We start from the raw sequence: 22,734 nt of genomic DNA, 5'->3' as shown, positions 1-22,734 counted from the left end.
TCTTTGAGTAATGCCTGATTCCCGCACTAGATGGTAATCTCCATGAGGGGGCAGACTGTGTCTTATTTCCCTTGTCCTCTACCCCAAGCCCAACACAATACCTGGGACAGAGTAGCAAGAGGTAAAAATATTTGTTGAATAAATGAATGAACGAATGAATGAATAAACAAAAGAAACCATCAAATTAAGATTTTCTCCTGCTCCTGCTATAGGGACCAGCCATGGTCCAAGGCAGTGATATTCTCTCTGGAGATGTTCTGTACCACCTCCCTACACATGAAATGGAGAAATGGTGAAGGAACGTGTTATTGATGTATTTTGATGTCCTGGACTACAAGCTGCTACACAAGAAGCAAAGTATTAATAGCCATCATCTCTCAAACTTATAACTGCACTACTCAAGGGCTGAATTCAAGGACTTCTTAAAAAGAACAGCAAGTACTCCTCTTCACACTTCAGCCCCTCTGTCTCTCCTCTTAACCTAGCAATCTTGCCGACAAAACGGATCTGAAAAAGAAGATAAACAGTGAAACTTCGTAGCCCATTGCAATGGGAATCTTAGGGGCTTGGGGGTGAGCTGGGAGGTTTAAAATCACCACTGCAACACACAAGAGAAAGATGACACCTACACATGGAGCTCAAAGGGAAAAGCTTTCCCTTACCAAGACCCAGAAAAAGCACCTCAAATGTGGCCTTGATGGGTATGAACTATTTCAACATCCTAGTGGGACTTTGCAGGATTTCAGAACATAAGAGCTTTTAAGGAGTTTTTCCCAAAAGAGAGCAGGGTTACCAGTCTGTTATTTTGCCCCAGAATGAAAACTTACCAGACAATTGGTTTCTAAACAACCAGGAGGCTACATCTAATATGACCTATCTTCTTGGATGCCATCCTGGAAAGTGTGTGTGCGCACACACACACCCACACACACACACTTCACCTTCAGGTCGCAGGGGACGAATGGTATTGCTCCCAGGAATTTAGCTAGCACTAAAGAGAGGAGCCACCAAGCCCCCAGTAGCTGACGGTCATGGCTGAGGACAAAGCAGACCTGGTGGGAATCTCTGTTCTGTCCTTTACGATCTGGCCAGCCTCTCTGAGGCTCAGTTTTTTCAGCCTGTAAAGTTCATTCCCCACACTCTTTCATTTGCTCCACAAATATTTACTGATAAAGACTATTGTGGGAACCCAAAATAGAGACATGAACAAGCCAAACGTCTTGCTCTGGGGAGCTGATGGCCTCTGGATCCGGCAATGCCAGTGACCTCAGAGAGTGGGTGCATGACTCCAAGATGGTAAGAATTAAAATAACGGTAGCTGCCATTCATTGGATTCCTTTGACTGCCAGACCCTGAGCTAAATTTTAGATTCATGATCTAATGTAATCTTCACAACAGTCCAGTGGGACAGAGATCACTTAAAGAAGAGGAAAATGTAAAATAAGAAGCTAAGCAGTTCTCAAGGCCATACACTAGTCACAGGTGGAGTCAGGATTCGAACTCATAGCCAGCTTCCAGTGCCATAAACTTAACCCTAAGCTCCTCTGCTTATGTCTGGCCCCCTTGAGCTTGTATATCCCAGGATGTACAAGTCCCTTTCCTGAGCTGGTCAGGTTACATCTCAACCTTCTCTCCCACAAGAGACTTCAGCTCTTCTTTCCTGGCTCCAGCCAGAAATGATCACAGCACACTTGTTGAATGAACGCTGGCTTATTTTTTTTAATTTGGCAGTTTAAAGTAATTAACGTCATTTAGGCAGGCATGTTATTAAGTCAACATTCAAGGGAGGGTGGACCAGGGAAAATGAATATTCCAGGTTATATAAATATCAATTTACTCACTGACTAAAATATCACAGAACTTCATCATATGTCAAATATTTTAGTCCCTTTTATTTTTGCCTTTTACATTCAAAGATGACTCCATTCCCTGACACAAGTCTAAGAACAAGTCTACGGTACAAAGATTCCCAGGAAATAACGTCAGCAAAAATGTAGAGGAGAATTTAGCAAGATGGGATGTCCTTTCTGCCTCCCCCCAACATGGATGCGACTCTGTCTTCTCCTGGCCATTTGGCTAAGTCTGCCTTGACTTCTGAAGAGTTGCACTGGTGTGAGTCACCGCCCCTAAGAGAATCTAAGCACCTGGAGGTACGGGCAGCAGCATCTCCCTACCTCCATCTACTCCAGCAGGTGCCTGGTTCAGACAGAGGCAGGGCAACAGATGTCGGTAGGATGGATGGACACTGGCAAAATGGTAAGAGTACCACGCATCTCATGGTGGAGCTGATGGGAAATAACGTAGGATCTGCCATCCTTTGGAACTATGCTAAGTCTCAGCACCGAGAGTCCTTGGAGCTCTACGGAGTGCAGGCTCAGGGAGAAGCAGTGAGCTGACCCAGGTCTGAGAGCTCAGCAGTGTCAGAGCCAGAGCTTGGACCTCAGAACTTGGACCTCAGACTCCCAGCCAGAGCCTTGACCTCTCTAGCCTTGTGACCCTCTAGTCCAGCCACATCGTACCCAAACAACCAGAAAAAATAGGAAACAAAGTCAGCAAACCCAGATCGAGACGGTAGGAAGATAAATTCTTGGAAGGAGGTAGGATAACCAAATTAATCTTCAAAAAATAGATAAATACGAATATAACAGGCACTTCTGCATTTGTGTGTGTGTGTGGGTCTTCCACCTGGCTCTTACAGCACTAGCTTTGTGATCTTGGGCCCAGTTTCCTCAAATGCAATACAAGGATAGAAAATTACTCAGAGCTAGCTGTGAGGATTAAATTAAAGGATCTCTTCATGCACTTGCTCATTCACCAAACACTCAAGCAGCATCTCCTTGGGCCAGGTGCTAGGCATGCCAAGAAGAACAAGGCATCATTCCTGGCCTCTGAACAATGACCCCTGGTCAGAGAGGAGATGAGAAAACAAATAACTGACCATCAGGTACAATGACAAATACCAGTGCAATGGATGCTGTAAGAGGAGGAGGCCAATATAACACAGATGCAAAAACTCTTTGTAAATTCTCTAAGTGCTAAGCAAGATATCAGGTGTTTTGAAGACCATTGCTCACCTGTGCTTCTCAAACTTCCGTCTCCCACTCTCCTCCCTTTCCCTCACATTTCCTCCCTGTTGCCCCCCATTATGCCACCCCCATATTGCCTCTAACTGGGTTTCCCACACAGCAGCCCATCGGTAACACTTGGGACCTATTAAGGTGGCTGCTGGCAATAGGAAGAGGCAAATGCAAACATAGGTAGGAATACAGGTGTTACGGTCAGACAGCCCTGAGTCCAAGAACCAATGTCACCACTTGTATTAGCTTTGTGACCTTGGGCAAGTCACTTCCCCTCCCTGAACCTAAGTGTCCCCACGGGGAAAATGGGGCTATCAGAGCATCTAACCCATGGCGTTATTGAGAAGGTGAAATGAAATTGATACAGAGAGCTTAGCATTGCATCTGGCTGAAAGACACTAACTATCACCATCTATCATTTTTATTGGAGAAAACACAACTTTAATCTCAAAGATCAACACTACACCTTCCAGAATAAAATTAATCTAGCCAATAATTTACCCTGGTAACATTTAGAGCACTGTTTTGTTTTTTTTTTTCTTAACACATTTATTATGTTGTGAAATCAATTTATTGTTCACAGCCAGACCTAGAGAGGTCAAGGCTCTGGCTGGGAGTCTGAGGTCCAAGTTCTAGCTCTGGCTCTGACACTGCTGAGCTCTCAGACCTGGGTCAGCTCACTGCTTCTCCCTGAGCCTGCACTCCATAGAGCTGCAAGGACTCTCGGTGCTGAACAATGAATAGAACAGGTTAGGTTAGGTTAGGGTAAACTAGGTTAGGGTAGAATAGAATAGAACAGAATACAGTAGGACAGAGTCCTGTCAATCAAATAGACCAGATTGCACTGGAGGGAATAAAGCTAAGTGGTTTCATAAAACGTGTCTCCCACGTGAAGTTGTATGGAATGCGTTCATTGAACCATGTATTCCTCACTGTGGACCATGGTCGAAAAAGTTTGAAATCCACTGACTTAGAAAAAATGCAGTTTTATGCCCAACAGGCCCCTGGGGGAGCAATCCTTGTAGTAGGAGATTAGGAGCAGCCTTTATGGGAAGCAGATGGCATCCTTCATATTGATGTTCACCGAACAATTTTCTGTTAAAGGGCTGGTAACCACAGGTCTCAGTAACCTATTTGGTAAGAAGAAAAACCATTGGCGACAGGTCAACAAATTTCTCTCCATCTTACAAACTGGAGAATGGCCATTTCAACTCTGCTCAGTGATTTACAAATAAACTGCTTCAACAATCAGACATGCTCCTGGGTACCTTCTGACTTAAAAGATAAAATGCCTGACTTGCTCCAAAGCCCCCATTTCTATTGCAGAGAAAATCTCCAGTCACGCCACGCACGCGGAGGAAGGCTGCACCAGTGCCAGCTTTAGGCTGGGTTCAGAGGCTGCGCAGCCACCACTCTTGGCCCATGATGGAACAGACTTCACGCACAGTTATGGAAGCAAACCATGGTGGGAAGATGTGCACATTTCTTCCCAGGAGGAAAGAGAGAGAACGACTGGATCTCTTTAGGGGAAGCCAGCAGCCTTCCCAGAGGTGGCATATAATAGCATTTCTCAAAGCATGGTCCCTGGAGCACATTAGAATTACCTAAGACATCTGTTAGAATGCAGATTTCTGGGCCCTGGGTCAAGCTTACTGAGTCCAAATCTCCTGGTCTGGGTCCCTGGAATCACGCATCTTAGCCAGTTCCCCAGGTGATGTTTCTGCATGCTGAATTCTGACATCCTCTAGAGTCAGGGCTCAGTAGCCAGACAAGGGCAACAGGGTCAGCAGTGTAGACAGCCAGAATGGCCTCGGCCGAGGCACAGAAGCGTGACACAGCCTGATGTGTTTGGGACTGAGCAGTGTGCTGTCACTGAAGCATTCAGAGTGAGGATGGGAAAGGTGGCCACAGCGGCAAAGGGATTTTCGTACCCAACACAGCTCTGCACGCCTCACTGAGAATTCAACGAGTGTCTGTTGAAGCAGGAAGGAAGGGAGTGAGGGAAGGGAGGAAGGAAGAAAACATTTTCAAGATTTAGTCAAAAGCCAATGTGTTCTTGTAAGTCTGTTAGGACAGCTAAAGATTTTCCCAAACCATGATATTCTCCCCAAAAAACAAGCTTTTGGTCCTTTGAAACTCTATTGTGGAAAAGGAGAAAGTTGAAGCCTCGTGTTTTCAGATGGGATTATTAGTAATGAATAAACACTTGACTAACTGTTCTGTCTCCTACTCACTTCACTAATGTAGATCATGTTACTAGGGGGATGTTCCCCAACAACGCATTGGGACAAAATATTTTGGCTGTTAAAAAAGAGAGACGTTGGGGGAACATTTTCTCTACGTGAAATTCAGGCTTAAATGCGATTTAATAGGAGGAAATGTTGCAAAGGCCTTTTTGCCTGGAGAGTAGAGGTGGTTTCCTGTGGAGTGCAGCAGGGGAGCTTTCAAAGGCGTGGGGCAGGGAGGAGGGGTACATGGGGCTAGAGGCTGCCTCCCTCTGTCCTGGGAGAAGCCTGCTCGGGGACTTGGAGCCTTCCTTCCCTCTGTGGCCTCAGTGCCCTGATCAACGCACAAGCCGGGGGCTGGGAGGGGAAACGCCAATGCTCCATGCACGGCCCATTCCTGTGACCCCTGGGGCGTGCCATCAGACCCCGAGCACCCACCCCCAAGCTGGAAGGGCTGGTTCCCAAAATCTGCCCCAAATAAGAGATTTTCTCATTTCCTTCTAGGTGAGTCATCAGGCTCAGCAGGAAGGTAGAAGGTGGGCACCAGATTCCAGTGACTGTAGGACCACACAGCAAATTCCGGATATGATGAGACATGGAGGGCTCCACAGAGCAAAAATCACACAGGAAGCTTCACGGCCTCCATAGAATGACGTGCCAGGGAGGAGCCGGACTCTCCAAAACCTCAAAATGCCATACTCTGTCGGGTCTGATACTGGGAGGAGGGGAGGGGCTGGAGGTAAACATCTTTTGGCAAAACTGCCCCCCATTAAATATAATTTAGTTCCCGCTTCCCAGCCAGCTGCTCCCCCTTATCTCAGAGGGGCTGTGCTTGGTGCAGGCTTTCAGCATATCCGTGGGCCAGGCAGGGGGAAGAGAAAGGGCAATTGCACTTGCAGGATACAAATGCAAATCACCCAAACTTGCTTTAAGCCCTCTCACAAGTTTTCCTCCTGTGGGGAGGTGCTGGAAACAGCTGATGCAGGGTGCAGCTGGGATGCTGCCTAGGAATGGGTATCGCTGCTCCGTGTACGCTGCAGCAGACGAAGATGCAGCTCCCAAACCCCTGCAATGCACAGACTCAGAAACCCAGTCCCAGGGATGTACAAAATAAATAAACAAACAAGTGTACAATCAAAGGAAGCTGCACAGAGAAGGTGACATCATGCCCAGCAAACACCGTGCAGCATCTTGATGCCAGCAGGGCTTCCGAGAAGACCAGGTAATGACCCCATGTGAAGATGAAAGGGATAGAAATTAAAATTCACGTTTCTCCCTAATGTCACTGGGAACGTGGTGTTCGAGTGCTTCATGGAATTAGCTGCAGCAGCTTCCTAATTGCCTTTGCCGAGTTGCCGCCCCCAGATTGATGGTGGCGGCTGCAGAGGCCCCATCAGTCTCGCTTGGTGCTCCTCGCACACCCGCCCGGCACTGCGGTGCTCCCGCCACAGCTGCTCAGCTTGGCGCTGCGGCGGCGCTGGGACCCCTCTGCCAGGCTCGGAGACTTCGGAGTGGGGAGACTCGGCCATGTTTTCAGGGTGTTGATGAGATGGGCTGGGATGTTCCCCAAGGGCGAGGAGAGGGGTCATGGGCTGGGAGAAGCGAGGACCAGCTGGCTCGGATGTCTGGCAGTCCCTGCTGGCACCAAGCAGGTTATGGGCAAAGGACCCACCCGCAGGGCTTCAGAGCTGGACTGCTGAAGCTGGGAGGCGGCCCCGACTTTCTGCAGCATCTATACCTGATAATAGGGGCTCATAAACCCCAGCACTGGAGGGTAGAGGGGGAAAGGATTGTGAAGGACCTAGTTTTGGCCTGTGCACAAGAGTGTTATTTCCATCACCAGTGTGTGAACGCCAGGAAAAGGCTCCTTTCTTTATCCATACATTCATGCATTCCACAAACAGCCCTTGAAGCCCACCCAAAGGTAGCTCTGTGCTAGTGCCAAAGGAGGACCCTCTCCCATCAGAAAGAACAAGCTTGCCCTCAGGGAATTTCAGCTCTGGCTCACCCGCCTCCTTCTCCACACCCACCACCCCCAATGAAAGAGATAAGCGTCCTCAGGATATCACACTTCCCCAGAATGGCCTGGGCACGGACAGATCTGCCAGACTCATACCACGCAAAATAAAACTGACCCTGTGGATCCAAGGGCTATAGTCGTCAAGCTAGCTGTCAATCATGCAGAAAAACAAACTGTGGCTGCCCTGAGGGAAAAAAAAGAAAAGGAAGCACCAACAAATATCCAGGAAAGACAGACAAAGAGTGGGGATAACAAAAAACGAGGAGCTAAAATTTACTGGGCACTTTCCAGACATCCAGTTCTGTGCTAAGACTGTTACCACATATTGACAAAGCTAATCCTCACCATGACCCCATTTTACAGATAAGGAACCTGAGGCCCAGAAGTGAAATTAACTAGAGCCAAGCTGGATCTCAAAGTCAGATCTGTCTTGTACCAGGGTCCCAGAGCCCAAGCTGGCTCTTTCACACAATCATCCATTACCATGATGGGAAATACACAAAGGGAAATTTAGCCAAATTCAATGAGATTCTCAGAAAGGCTTCTTAAGAGTCAGACCTAATGAGGGGAGGCCTGGCTGACCCTCAAAGGAAATCAAAAAACAAGCAGCAACGTTTTATTATAATTTAAAGGGAAAACTATAGAAACCTAGAGGGCATACAGGGCCCTCCCCCGCTCATTCCAGCTCTTGGTCCTTTTTAATTCTGTATTATGAAAGCAAATGACAATGCACTAAAAGCTAAGAATTCCATTGGGGAAAGGATTAAGGGCAGAGAAGTTTCCACCAACCAACCTGATAAGCCAACAGCAGGCTAAGATCAAAGCATGGGGAACATGCTGGTCCTGGGAATACCCAAATGTCCCTCCTCAGACCCCACCCCAGCCCAGGCAGCTGAACAGGATTCACAAGACCCAGGTTCCAAGCCTGCCTTTGTCACTTGGAGCTGGGTAGCCTTGGGCCAAGATATATTCTGTCTTTGTTTTGGCATCTCTAAAATAGAGATGATGACAGAATCAAACTCAGGATTGTTTGTGAGAAATTAAATGAAACAATGCAAATAAAGCACATGGCACAACATGCAAATAAAGTACCTGCATCATTATTACGATTACTTCCTAAGAAGACCTTGTGGGGCTCAGTGGTGGGCAGCTCTAGTGGAGGGCTGTAAATAAGACCTCCGGGTGGCCTGATATTCTCTCCCCCCGTGCACAAACTACTGTCTTCAGCAGCCAACCTGCCCTGATATGTGGGAGAGCTCCTGGGGAATAATAATAACAACCACAAAAGCAGCAGCAGCCCACCTTTTCTAAACACTTCTTCTGAGCCACTTATTACCAAGCATTCTGTGTGCATCTTCTCATTTGCATCTCTTAACTCCACTCTAGAAGTTAGTACCATTGTGCCCATTTGACAGATAAGAACACTGAGGTTCAGCAACTGACTTGTCAGGGTCATGAGACTAGTCAGCAGTAGCACTGGATTCTACCCTGGAGAGGCCTGTCTCAGATCCAGACTCTTACCTCTACACAGTTCTTCCTTCCCAAGACCAACTGCCTCCCTTTAAAGTAAAATTTTAAAAACCAATAATCCTCTAATTTCTTTCTCAGTTTATGTATTTTTCATATCACTCATAGGGAATTTGTGATTTGTTTCATGAAAAAAAAACTGAAAATCTTGCTGTTTAAGTAGGAAATCTAGCTATAGTTCCAAAATTCTGAAATTCCTGTTCTGGGAAATGTGTATTGTTGGCTTTTTTCAAAGGACTAGTGAGCTGTCGGATTTCCCTGGTGGCGCAGTGGTTAAGAATCCACCTGCCAATGCAGGGGACACAGGTTCGAGCCCTGGTCTGGGAAGATCCCACGTGCCATGGAGCAACTAAGCCCATGCACTGCAACTACTGAGGCTGCGCTCTAGAGCCCATGAGCCACAACTACTGAGCCCACGTGCCGCAACTACTGAAGCCCACAGGCCTAGAGCCCGCGCTCTGCAAAAAGAGAAGCCACTGCAATGAGAAGCCCGCGCACAGCAACGAAGACCCATTGCAGCCAAAAATAAATTTTAAAATAATAATAATAAGATTAGTAAGCTCTGAGCTCTTTCCTGGGAGGATTACATCTCACTTCAGGGTGACCAGATGACTCCTGATGTTCTGAAATACTGGAACTTGGCTACAGACCCTGGGATTTTAAAGTAGTTACAAGTTTTTAACAAAGGGAAACAGCCCGTGTATATCAACACACACACACACACACACACACACACACACACACACACACACACACACACACACACACACACACACACACACACACACACACACACACACCTTTTACTGGTTGCCTGACAGTGATTCCCTCAAGGTGTGCCCTCAAAAGCATAGCTTTCTGACAGGGGCCCAGGCCAAAACCGAGAAGAAAGAACGTTCAAACTTGAGCTTTACCATCCCAGAAGCCAAATGATCACCATTTATGTCAGGGGGGCAAAAAGCTATGCTCACTCAGCTGTTTGTACATGATGCAGCATATTTTGTTAATAGAAATTTCACTGATAATGGAAACTGGTAGGAGGCTAGGAGGAAAGCCATATGTTATGACTCGTGGCCAAAGACTACCTACCTCCAGTGGATTTACTGCTTCCCCCACCTATTGTTCTTTTTATACTATTTTTCCGCCTCTGCCTCAACAAGGCACAATGGAAAAGGCATTTAGGATGGCACAGGTACAGAGAGCCAAACGCCTGCCTGGGATTTCTCTCACCTTGCTTTGCAAATTACAGTACAGCATGATAGCAAGAACAAAAGTGAATCCCACAACTGCCCCACCTGTACTGTACAAGGGACAGGATGGGAAGAATTAGGGAAAGAAAGCCAAAAAAAAAAAAAAACCTTCGTGGGGACATAATAAATGCTTCTGTTTGCCATTGTACCCCTGTCTCATTAAATGTGTGTGACATATACTGCCTTAATCTTATGAACTCATTGTGGGATCAAAGCGACAAAAATTCCAGGAGTTTCTCTTGCTCTTCATTAATAATGAAGCAGACACTATAAACAAGAGAGTAGCCAGAGAACTAAGGCTTTCTGTGTGCCACGTATTGTTCTGAACCACTTCATCTGTGTTCTCTCATTGAGCCCTCTCCAAAGCCCTATGACACAGGAGCTTTTATTATTAGTTCTATTCGGTACTAATAGAATGAGTAAACCACGCCCCAGGTAGGTAAAATTAGTGACTTGCAGAGTGGAATTCAACTTCAAAGCCCATGCTCTTTTTTTTTTTTTGCATTACGCGGGCCTCTCACTGTTGTGGCCTCTCCCGTCGCGGACGCGCAGGCTCAGCGGCCATGGCCCACGGGCCCAGCCGCTCCGCGGCACGTGGGATCCTCCCGGACCGGGGCACGAACCCGCGTCCCCTGCATCGGCAGGCGGACTCTCAACCACTGCGCCACCAGGAAAGCCCCCCATGCTCTTTTTAAAAATCTCTTTTCAGCTGTGCATGGCTCACTGTAATAGAAATCTAGATCCTTCTAAAACAGACAGGCCCTTTCCTGGGAGCCAAGAGTTATGGAAGAGGAAATGCAGGGTCAAGTTTATAGCATGGAGAGGGTCTAGACTTGGGGGTATTCCAAGGGCCAATTATACCTTTGATTCCATTTTAATGCAAAACACTAAAGTCTCAAGAAAATGCATCAAACCATCAAGTGTAAAAGGCACACCCCCACGAGCCAAACTTAGGGACCTGAGGAAACAGATGAAGAGCAGGTTTGACTTCCGGAGGAAAATGTGAGGGGAAACGCTCCCTGCTTTTTGCAGATCATCTGAGTCCTCTTGTCTAAGACGAGATTGAATCCTGCTCGGGAGTTTCGCAAGGTTGTTCTCTTCCTTGGCAGCCCTGCCTTCCAGGCTGAGCAGAGGTATAAGGTACCTGACACCCACACCTCCCCACTGCCAGCCAGGGCTCCTCCAGACAACCTGCCCATTCTCCCTTAGGAACCATTCCTGTCCCATCGTGGCTCCAAGCCCCCTTGGAGCCGGGGGAAGTCCTTCCCTGCCTCATGGGGGCCCAACACCCACAAAGCCTTCGCTGCCAAGAGAACACCTCTTGAAACCCCACCTGAGGACAGCACACCTGGGGGAAAGAAACCAGAGAGGGCACTAGCACCCCACCCACCCAGCCCTTCTCATCCTGCTGAGGTCCTGACTGAAGCTGGTGCTCATGTGGGAGCAGCTCACACAGGTGACTCACGCTGCAGAGAAAAGTCAAAGGCTTGAGGGTTAAAACACTCCAGTCTGAGTCCAGCCCTACCACGCGCAAGCGCACCACCTCCCTGAGCTGCAAGCCCCGCCTGTAGGAGGTAGATAACCTGGGCCATCTCCCAGTGCAACTAAGGACCACAGCAGATGCCTTGCGTTATCTACTTTAATATGAAGAATGTTTGGCTCACTAAACACTCCCCCCAAAAGCCCATTGCCTCCCTGTCCAGTCCCAATGAACAGTCTGTTCACCTGAGCTGGTTATGATCTTGGTGGATTTTGAGAAGCCACCAGTGCAGACCCTGTAGTTCCGTAAGAGTCCCAGGTACAAATGGTTCTTGGGTGACTTTCTGAACTATTTGGCCCAAGTAGAGCAACCAAAGCTTTCGCACATTGACTTTCATAACTGACGTCTCAGTGACTTTCACTGCTGACTCTATGGTTTATGCATAAACAATGGTTAAAAGTTATGCAACTACAATAGCGTCATCTCCCCCAGAGTCAGTACCAATGTTTACACAAAGAGGGGCACTCATTCAACATCTTTAAGGAGATCACAGAGGACCGCAGATGCTCAAAGGCCAAAACACAACAACAGGCTGTGCCAAGGAAGCTCTGAAGAGGAGATGGGCGGGGCCAGCAGGAAGGGCCACGGAACCTAGGATGCCCTTCAGTGCCTCCCATGACTTGTTGGCCGATGGCAGTCCCCATGCGCTGCTGCACCTCCCTGCCACCTGACTGGGGGAAAGGACACCCTGCCAGTGAGGTGCCTCATCCCCTGTCTGGTCTCCAGCACCACTCCCCCAGGAAGCTGTTAGGAGAAATCTAGAGTCCTCCAAACCTAGCGGGAAGAATTCTCATGGAGGAAATACCTGGAGAGCACCAGGTGTCCGTGGCTGGCTTCTGAATGCACTCCCACAGTGGGGGAGTCACTGGGCCCGCTGTGTCTCCTGAGGCTTCAGGCCTCACTCCAAGCACTGGGGACCCTCGGCCCTTCCTCAGCTGACACACCACCTGCACAGCAGGGTGAGCCAAGGAGGGGGTAACAGGAAGACCCTGAGGAGGCTCTTCAACCCCGATTCCTCATGTGGGCATCGCCCTGACTCTTACGGGAAGGGAGCTGACCTCTAGGAGAAGAGTGAAGGTCTAGGCAGAGGCTAGGTCCCCTGCAGCCCCTTCCTGCTCCGAAGTACCTGATTCCCCAGGCTCCTCCCTGTCAGGTGCCAGGTGGGACCACCTTCCTACCTGCCAGCATTCGGGCCCACTCCCCTGTTCACGCACTCACTCATTCATGTCTATGGAGCCAGCCCCACAGATGCTCAATGAAGGTTATCTTCAGAGCTTGTCTTTGTCTCACACCACCAATAATAACCTCCACAGTTCGATGGCAGGAAGCTTCTACATACCAGGTACTATGCTAAGTGCTCTGTGTATTTTATTTCATTTAACCTTCACCACAGCCTGTAAGGTAGAAGGCACAGGTCTCCTCTCACACTGGAGGGTGCAGTTTCAGAAGCGTCACACCACAGATCTGAGACTCAATGACAAGTCCATCTGACTCCAAACCCTGTCCTCTCAGCTGTCTTCCCAGGCTTTGATTGTTTCCGAAGTAATTCCCCAGACGTTATCTCATTTAATCCTCCCAAACACCCATGAGGTAGGGAAACACAGGTATTATTCACATTGTTTTCAAACTAGAACTGAGATGGAACAAGGTCACACAAAGATGAGGGACCAGGCAAGCAGACTCCAGAAGCCCAGGTCGGTCACCTGGGGGAGGCTGCTTAACTTCTGTAATCCTCAACTTCTAAATCTGAAAAATGGGGTGAATGGTAGTTCCTGACTCATCAGGTAGTAGAGAGAATTCAGTGGGATGACATATGTAAAGTACTTATCATGGTACCTGGAATGCGGGTACACCAGAGTGAATGCTACATGTTTTTACTATTAGATTAGACCATTTGCCCAAGGCCACTCAGGAAATGCCTACAGAAAAGATAAGAAGACAAACCCCAGGGCTCCTAGGCTCCTAGGCCAGTGACCTTTTTCTTTGCTTTAACAACACTGCATCTCCCAAGATGTGTCTCTAAAAATGTTCCAAGCTCTGCAGCTATTATGATGATGAAGAAAGATGGGCAAAGGATGCCTCCCCAACTGACTGTGGCCAGAACATTGAAATAAAATGAGAGAGAGCAATTATACTCCAATAAAGATGTTAAAAAAATAAAAATAAAATAAAAAATAAAATGAGAGGATGAGCTACCCAGCAGGGAAAAGAGAAAGCCGAAATGAGCACGGCCCATCCTTCAAGGGACTTCACCCAGGCCCAATGGGCCCCGTGCTCCCTGTGACGCTCTGCTATCATCCTCTTGAAATTCCTCATAATTTTTTAACAAAGGGTCCCCGTTTTGCTTTCGCACTGGGCCCCACAAATTATGTAGCTGCTCCTGGTCTCAGCAGACCCTCCGCTGCAGCTGCCTATAAAATCTCAGAAGCTGGACAAACCGAGCTTGGTGGACTGGGTCATTCGGTTCTGTCCCAGCACCCTGGTTCACTGCCTTAAGCCACTCTCACTAGCAGCACGAGCGGACAAGAACAATCTTCCCCATTAGCAGGCGGCACCTGATGCATTCTGTGATGAGCAGCATTCATTTCTACTGGCATACGCACACACGCACAAACTTAATAAGTATAATGGTAATGACATGTGCAAGCCCAAAATACCGACTGGCAGTTGCTTCACCTCAAATGGATAACCAGAGGTCTGGTCTGTGAACCCACAGCCATTTGCAGCTCTGCCCAACTTGTCTGTCCAGATCGTTTACATGGATAACAGCTCTTTTAACCTTGGGAGAGTACTGTTTTCCAATATCGGGTGCCAAGATAAATACTTGGCAGTGCATAAACTGACGAAAGAGCCATCTATTTCTTGTCAAGAGATAATGCTCTCCTTCCCAATATGGCCTTGAAATGCCCATTAATAGTTTGACTATTGAGTTATTTATTTCCATAATCTTGATTTGGGGTAACCGGGAAGCTCTGCAACATATAACTGTAATACACCTTATAAATGTAATGCCTTATTTAAACAGCCTTGGAATGAGCACACAATGAGTGTTGTTCAAAGCAAATGGAAATTAAAATGTTTACCATTTATTGAAGACATCCTGGACCCTTTTCAAAGTTGTGCCTGTAAAATAACTTTCTTCTGAAAAGCAGACATGCTGGCTATGCAAAGAGAAATCTCCTAAAACACATCAGCTGTACAGATGCCTCATCTGCTGAGGGTGAGCTGTGGTCCAGGCTGGACTGTGTCAGAGAGGGGTCTCTGAGGCTGACTTTGCACTTCAGGAACGATCACCTCAGTTTGCTGGTCAGTAAATACTCAGGGAAATCAAGCATCTTCCTCTTCCTCTGCATCATTTTCTTCTCATGAAGGAGAAGCTCACTTTTGTTTAATGGACCAAAGAGGGCTGATGAAGATTCTATCGATGTTGCCAGGAGCCTGACATGAGGAACTTTTCCTCTTGTTTCATGATACACAAAAGCATCACTGCAGCCACTGAAGATGAAGCATAGGCCATTATGTCTCTTGTATAAAAATTACATTAAAAGAGGAGTCAGGGTCGGGGGAGGGAGAATCTCATATAGTAATTCATAGGCTGGCATTTATAACATCTATTGCCTTTTTTCTCAGTCTCAGCCACAGCAAACCTCTAAGTCCAATCTGAGTGTCCCAGGGAACACGCAATCTGCGAAAAGTCTCTGTCTAGAAGACACTGTGGGTCTCAACAAGCGCTGTGACTGCAAAAGACGGGGGGACCCCCAATATAAATGCCACTCACTTCCGACAGAGGATGTGTATTTGGATAAAGAAAAAGCTTATTTGTTGGTAATCTGTAATGACAGATCTGGATTAATGACAGACCAGAAACAAAGGATCCTTGTGAGGATCCTCTTTCGATAAGCCCAATATACCAAGTCATTTATTGCTCCACGTACGTGGGAGCACTAAACACCTAGGCGAGGATTGATCAAAGACTGAAAAGCCTAAAACCCCAAACCTGACTTCCACAAATATGTGATCCAAACTGCAGGACAATGGGACATCCTGCAGGGCCACAGGTACTTGGGGTAATGGTTTCACATTTCTTTCACTTTTGTTCATCATGATACACGGCTATGTCTTCATCACAACTAGAAACGTTATTTGTGCTTGCCCTTGCCTGACAAACTTTATAATTATTAGGTGGTTTGGTACTCATGTGTTTGCCTAAATGCACACTGGTATTAGAATAAATAAGATAAAATAAAATAAAACCCGCCTGAGATCACCTGAGTAATTGATCAAAATTAATAACCACATTGGAATTAAAAGTCTGAAATTTGCCTCCAACAAGAAAACCATGCCTATGTTTTCATTTCCCGTAATTTTGACTAGCATTTGTAAATCGGAGCAACTCAGGCTGCAGCAGTTCCTAATGAGACAAAAAGCAAAGCAGAAATATTTCTGTCAGAAAAGAAACTTTGAGAAAAAGAAGGAAAGAAAAAAATGAACAAAAGAGGCTCAGACAAACACTTAGCAAAGCCATACAAAAAGAACTTTATCTGGTCCTCAAGTGACCAAGCGTGAGTGTACAAATACAATAAGATATATGTGTGGGTAAGATGCGCGAAATGAATTCTAACTGGTTTATCCTGCTCTGCGGATGTCCTGGTGACTGGGCTAATGAGACCAATAAACTGCCCTGAAAGACTGAAAACTGTCATTGCCGAGATTTCAAGACTTTGAAAAATAATCTGCCAGGGAAAAGTACAGTAATTGAAGTGGTGCTGTGAATTAAAACACTGGCATCACAGGTTGAATGCACTAATCTCATGGGATGACAAATAACCGTGTTTATTCAACAAAAATGTTCAGCCTGGTAGCGCCTCCCCAATAAAAGCAATCCATAGAGTGCCAGGCTTCCTACAGGCAGCACAGCACTGCTACCCAATTCCTGATAAATGAATACTCCTATTTAATTATTTAAAAGACCATCAATTTCCACATTGATCAAAAGTCATAATTATCAAAATGGCTTAAAAGAACCAACCTTTTACTTTGCTGACTCTGTCCTGTGGAAAGAGACATCACATTCACGTATTAAAGCCGCTCTCTCTCAATATATAGGTGATAACGCAAAAACCTGGTTATGCACTCCAAGGAGAGCACGCTTGATAAGTGCTGCATGAGGCATCCAAAGTAAATGTCAATTCTTTTCTAGCATTAATGGCAGAGACACACAGTACCTGTATTTCCGCTGTGTATTTATCATCACGATTCTGTTAAATATAATTGGAACTCTTCATTCCCATGAACATGCGTTCCCTGAATGCAGAACTAAACAGAATGACAAACCCAGCTCCTACCAAATTCTCCCTAAGAAGGATGAAATGAGAATCATGCCAGTTTAATACCTTTTATTGTGAATGTTAGGGGTGTGGAGCCCATGAGTTTAACAGCCTAGGTTACTGGACCTACTACAATGCTTCTCACTGAATCCCAAAATAGAGAGGTAATGAAACTATGCCTCCCCAAAAGAAGCCACACAAAGCGCATTCTTTGGGGAAAATGAAGCAAGATAGAGGCAGCTGAATACTGGCATGAATATGTCAAATAGGAAAGTTAATTAAAAGTTGAAGTGAATGGAAACCGCTGCAGTATCTCCCAGCTAAGAAGGCAGGACACAGGCACACAGCCACACTCCAGTGCTTTGCTTTCAGGGGCCCGCTGTCCTATAACAACTAAAGCCTCTCAAGATTGACTCCAACTCCCATACACGAGTCCTACGTTTTTCCATTCTGTACTGGAAACACAAAACTTTGCCAAAATGTGGACTACAGCATTTTATACGATCAAAAATATCCTCTTTATAAGGAACAAACAGATTGCTATTCCTGTGCTCAGCAAAGAAAAAAATAGAAAAAATAGGAAAAGTCTGGCAGTGGGTACCAAATATATTATCATAAGCTAAAGTAATGAAAGCCACAGTATTAAAGAAACAACTGATGAAATCTCCTTTCTAAAGCCATGGCAGTGAGGTACATTGTTAAATAGCTATATTTACATTGAGGAAATCAGTGATAATACTGCTACCTCGAATTATATTACCTAATAAAAACCTGTTACCAAAATGGCAGTTTTCCCAATCTCCAAACACTTTAAAATTGGTGGCCAATTACTATTTAACTTACATTCACAATTACTATTTTGTAAAGTTTTTGCCTTAGTGCAAAAATTACTAAACTCCCATTCTAAAAGTGAACACCCTGCATCAATTCACAACATAAAGTGTCAATTAGAAAAACTACATAGAGTACATAAACTTGTACAGTGGTATACAATATACCTTACTTAACTGAAAATCAAGTTTAAATGTCCATGCCTTAAAAGTATGATTACAGACTCTTACGCAACACCTTTGGGTCCCCTTACTACAGTGTTAATGCATTTATCAACCAAGTTTTCTAACTCATCTCGAGAGTATCTTAATTGTCAAGGATGCAGTGATGTGATGGAAGGGTGCATAGAGTTTTGACGCAGGAGTAATTCCTCATGCACATGGACAGAAACTTGAAAATAAGCAAGAGAAAGGCAACTGTCTCCTTGCTTTTCCAAATGATGTTATGCCTCCCCCGACTCTGAGCACCTCACATCCTTTCTCATTCATACTCTGAGTTCTCGAAATCAATTTTCTTTGCTGATTATAAAAATACAATCATATTTGGGGGCAATGGGCCAAGACAGCCAAAAGGTACCTCCCCAAGTTGTCTAACATGCCCTGCCCCATCATTCATGGAAGTCCCTGCCTAGCAAGCCGAAGTGGTGGGTATCGCAGGACTCCATGGCCAGCGACTGCAATCCAAATGCAAGAGCAAATAAATGCCCACCCCAGAACCTAGGGCCCACCAACACCTCACCTTCCCCATGCATCAGATTACAAAACGCCAGGCAACAGCAAGAAATGACAACAAAGCCACAAACAGCTGGAAATAATTACCCAATTGTCAAGCTGCAAACATGACAAAAGCAAAGCGCCGCTTGTGAATACAGTATCAGAAAGGATGCTGATAAGGTAAGAGAAGCATTTTAGCTTTTTCCAATTTGCTATTATAGAGTAGCCAATAATATGGTTGATGGGATTTTGTTCAGTGTGTGTGTGTGTGTGTGTGTGTGTGTGTGTGTGTTGTGTGTTAACTTCAGAGAGAAGGAAAAAATATATTTCACGTGCTCCTACAAAATGTGAGATACGAGATATGTAAGCACAGCCCCCCCACAAAAAAAAGTTCACAGGCTCTGAAGGGTTACTTTCAGAGCTGTTACAACTAAACTACAACGTGCAGATGAAAAATATTTCTTTAAAGTTATACAAAATGTTCTCTTCTTTAAAAGCATAAGCAAAATACACAGGCAATGCAATAGGCCAGAACTCTTCACATAAAACATCTGACACGCAGGCAAAATGCCAAAGCTGAGTACAGACTGGTCCAGATTAAAAGAACACTAGCAAAAAAGGCAACTCCTATAAACTGAGAGGCAGGTCACAGGTATGTAAATTATCACTGACCATAAAGGCACATCATAACCTCAAGTTTTTATCAACTGCCTATAATTCAATGAACTCTGTCCCCAAATAACAGAGTTGTGATAACAGTCTTTCCATGGTTTCAGAGAATATGGCTATTGGCAATTTTTAAGCCAGGCTAACCTCTGTCATTCCATTGTGGGCTCATGCTTCATTACGATATTTGGATTTCATGTGACAAACTGTTTCATATAATGTCCCCAAAAACTCTACTCTCTAAAGCAGAATGCCATAAATAAAATACGTACTTGGTTACCAGGCAGCACGCATGACACATATGTTACATTGGCCCAAAAAGCACATTTTAAAATACTTAAAAGTTAACTTAACAATTTAAGCTTTTTGTATCAGAGAATTATCCCCTAAAGGCCAATTTTATTTTCTATCTTTGAGAGAATTACTGGATTAATCCTGTTGATTTGTTAACTTGAAATTCTTTTAACCCCTCTAATCTCTCCTCCCCGGCCCATTTTTTCCCCTTTTTTCTTGGAGGGGAGGGCGAAAGACCATATATCTCACAATGTAATTTTAAGCATAATGCTGCCTGTTTGAATTAAAATTGATGCAGGTTCTGATAAAAGCCTAATAATCAATTCTGCATTCTCATTACTCTCCAGAATATATGGATGCAGACCAATTTCTTAAGTTTGTAGACTACTCTCATAGGTTATTACCCAGCAGTGCAGCTGAGTGGAAAGATAACCACATTCATTCTCCTTATCTGTAATGATGTAATGCATCCCAGCCCTGAGTCTAGATGATTGGGGAATAATGGGATCGTACAACTGCGGGGATGACAAACAATAGTGCAGCATCTTTCTCTGATATACTGAACCCCAGCCTCCAACGCAGGCAAGGTGAAAGACATCATAACAGGCACTGATTCTGCCCCTTGGATGAAGTTAGCGTTTTTTGGCCAGAGGAGCATCTGCTCTCACACTGAAACAGCAATACCGACACTGAGAGGAGAGCCATGCAAAAACACTCAGTTTCCGAGCCCCAGCCAGGACAGTGCCAGTGAGTATCCTCCTTTTCTTTGTGTTTAGAATCAAGTGTCATCTAAAAATAACCGGTTGGTAGGGAGAAGTCACTGCACAGTACATTGCCAAGAAACGGAGGATCAGAGACACCTCTGATAACTGATGCTGCTCGGGGTTCACGTTTGTTTGGAAAACTAAATCTGCCTCCATTTTCTGTGCTGGAAAAATCATCGCTTCCTGCCACCACAGAAACCTTACCTTCTGCAGAAGCTGGGAGCCGGAGTACTTAGCTGCAATAGATTTTATCTCTCCCCCAAAAGCAGAGGCCCAGAGCTTCACCCTACAGGGAGAAAGGGCACAGGAACAAATGTAACACCGTGTCACAGTCAACACGCACGCATACGCACACACGGGGCTGTGGCTGAAGGAGCCAGGCGGTATAACATTGGAGAAAAAAAAAAAAAAAGACAGAAAAAGCGCCTTGGTAGAAACTGCCAGCACCAAACTGCAGAGCGCAGCGCGGGAGGGGGCCCGAGGGGGTCACACAGTTCAAAATGCGCAAAGTGTCCCAGGCTCTCCGAAAGACGACTGAATGTTATTTGAATAATTGCCTGAGAACTTGACCACCCAAACTGAGCATCACCTGGCAAAGATTAGTCGAAAGAAATCCACCCATCCCCCCCTCCCCAAAAAGAAGTGAGATGGCAAGATAGCAAAGAAGGGGTAAATAAACGGCCCATGGAAGTTGCACGCGGTAAACAAGCTTCAAAGTTGGTGCTGTCGCCGGCGGTGAGCCTCTCCAGGTCTCCCTCGCAGCCCGGGGAGGGGGCGAGGGGATCCCACCCCAGTCACGCCGCCCCACGCGGGTCCCCGCCGGCAGGTGCTAGAGGCGAGGCCGACGCCCGCGGCAGGTCCTGCTGGCCGCACCTGCAGGAGCCCAAACTTGGGCACAGCGAGTCGCGGGCGGCAGGGTACCCTCCCCGGGCGGCACAGGACCTGGCACTTACACTGAGAGCGGGATCTGCTGCTCCGAGCGCACCACGTCCCCCAGCGTGGCAAAGAGAAGCGCGGCGGTCAGGAGTGCCGAGGCTCCCCGGGACGCGCGCCGCTGCGAGCCCGGCCCGGCCATGCTAGGCTCCTTCCGACGCGCCGGCGGCGGCGACGAGAGCGGCAGCGGGGAGCTGCGCCGAGCGGGCGGTGGGCGAGCGCGCTGCGCTGCCTGCTCCACGCCGCCCCGCCTGCCTCTCGCGCGCCGGGCGCACTCGGGGAGCAGAAAAAGGAGCGGGGCGGGGAGGGCGGAGAGGAGGAGGGAGGGGAGAGAGGTGGAGAGGGAGGCAGGCGGGGGAGGAAGCAGGGAGACACGCCTCTCGCAGCGGCGGCCGCCCGGCCCCGCCTCGGCGGCTCTAGGAGTCCGGCCGGCCGCGGCGGGAGGGCGGGGGGCGCTGCGCGGGCGGGGACTTGCAAACTCCAGTGTCCTTGGACGCGGCTGAGAGCGCCCTGCCCCGCCCGGCCCACTGCGGCCGCCGAGTTCTTTACAACTCCGCAGTCCGCCGCCGCGGACGCCACTCTCGGGCTGGACCCGGGCCGGACCCCGCAACCCCCAGCCCAGAGCTGGTTGGGGGGCGGGGCGCAGGCGGGAGGCTAGGGCCCGGCCGGGTAACAGGCGGCGGCGGGTCGGGTCCTGAGGAGCACAGAGGTGGCGCGACCCCCGTCCCCGCCGCGCAGTTTCCCGGAGGGCAAGGGGTGCAGGGAAGAGGCCAAAGTCTGAGGAAGGGGCCGGGGCTCGCGGCGGCGGACTGGGTCGGGCAAGGCTGAGTGCGGTGCGGATGAGAGCGGGGCTCGGCTGCGTGGCCGCCCGCGGCTGCTCCTCCGGCCGCAGCGCCGATCAGGGAAGGCGCGGAGGGCGGCGCTGCCGGCGCGGCGCTGGCACACGAGCGCGGGGCTCCCGGTTTCGGGCCGCAGCGGGGCCTCCCTGGCGCGCCTGAACCCGGGCCGGGCTTCCGAGCACCTCGCGCTCTGACCCGCTGGGGCCCGGGGTCCGCGCGACTGCGGCGAGTTGGGGGGTCGGGAGGGGAAGCACTGCTTCTCCAAGTCTATCCTGACTGGCGGACTCCCTGGATTTCGGGAGTAAGAGAGTCCTCTGAGGCTCGGGGGCTCACCCGCTCCCCACTCGGACCCCCACCCGCTGGGCAGGAGACGCGGTCGAGCGGCTAGCCTAGGCGGGGGCGAGGAGGAAGGAAGTCGGAGAAGCCCTGGGCGTCCGGGGAACCAGGCTTCCCTGCAGCCTCTCTCGCCGCCGTCCTCAGCTCGGGACCCGGCTTCGGAGCCCCGGCCTCTGCGAGAGGGAGGTCTGGGTGTGACTGGGAACTTTGTGGGGCCCTCGCGCCGACCGGCAGTAAAGACCGACACGGGCAAAGCTGAGTCATCCTTGACCCACCGAGCGCAACTCGACTGACCCCCGGAAGCCGCGCGCTCCTGATGCTGCGGGGTCTCCCGGGGCATCCGCCGCCTGGGTTCGCCTGGTTTGTATGACTCCCCTACAAGGGCTTTGGGA

At 48.0% G+C, this 22,734-nt stretch overlaps 1 protein-coding gene across 6 annotated transcripts in view; it reads right to left on the bottom strand.

Moving 5' to 3' along the window:
- The window catches only part of CACNA2D3 (calcium voltage-gated channel auxiliary subunit alpha2delta 3), a 785,949-nt gene extending 764,536 nt beyond the window's left edge, over positions 1–21,413 (bottom strand). For all 6 annotated transcript variants that reach the window (XM_067754783.1, XM_067754785.1, XM_067754784.1 and 3 more), the window contains exons 1-2: positions 21,188–21,413; positions 20,439–20,520 (exon numbers count right to left, since the gene is read on the bottom strand). In XM_067754783.1, the coding sequence (XP_067610884.1) occupies positions 20,439–20,520; positions 21,188–21,309 (204 nt within the window). In that variant the 5' untranslated portion in view covers positions 21,310–21,413. The remainder of the gene's footprint in view (positions 1–20,438; positions 20,521–21,187) is intronic.
- Between the last annotated feature and the right edge of the window lie 1,321 nt (positions 21,414–22,734).

The sequence above is a fragment of the Pseudorca crassidens genome, chromosome 10 (genome assembly GCF_039906515.1).
Source record: "Pseudorca crassidens isolate mPseCra1 chromosome 10, mPseCra1.hap1, whole genome shotgun sequence".
Lineage (NCBI taxonomy): Eukaryota > Metazoa > Chordata > Mammalia > Artiodactyla > Delphinidae > Pseudorca > Pseudorca crassidens.
This window is presented reverse-complemented; position numbering and strand designations above follow the sequence as displayed.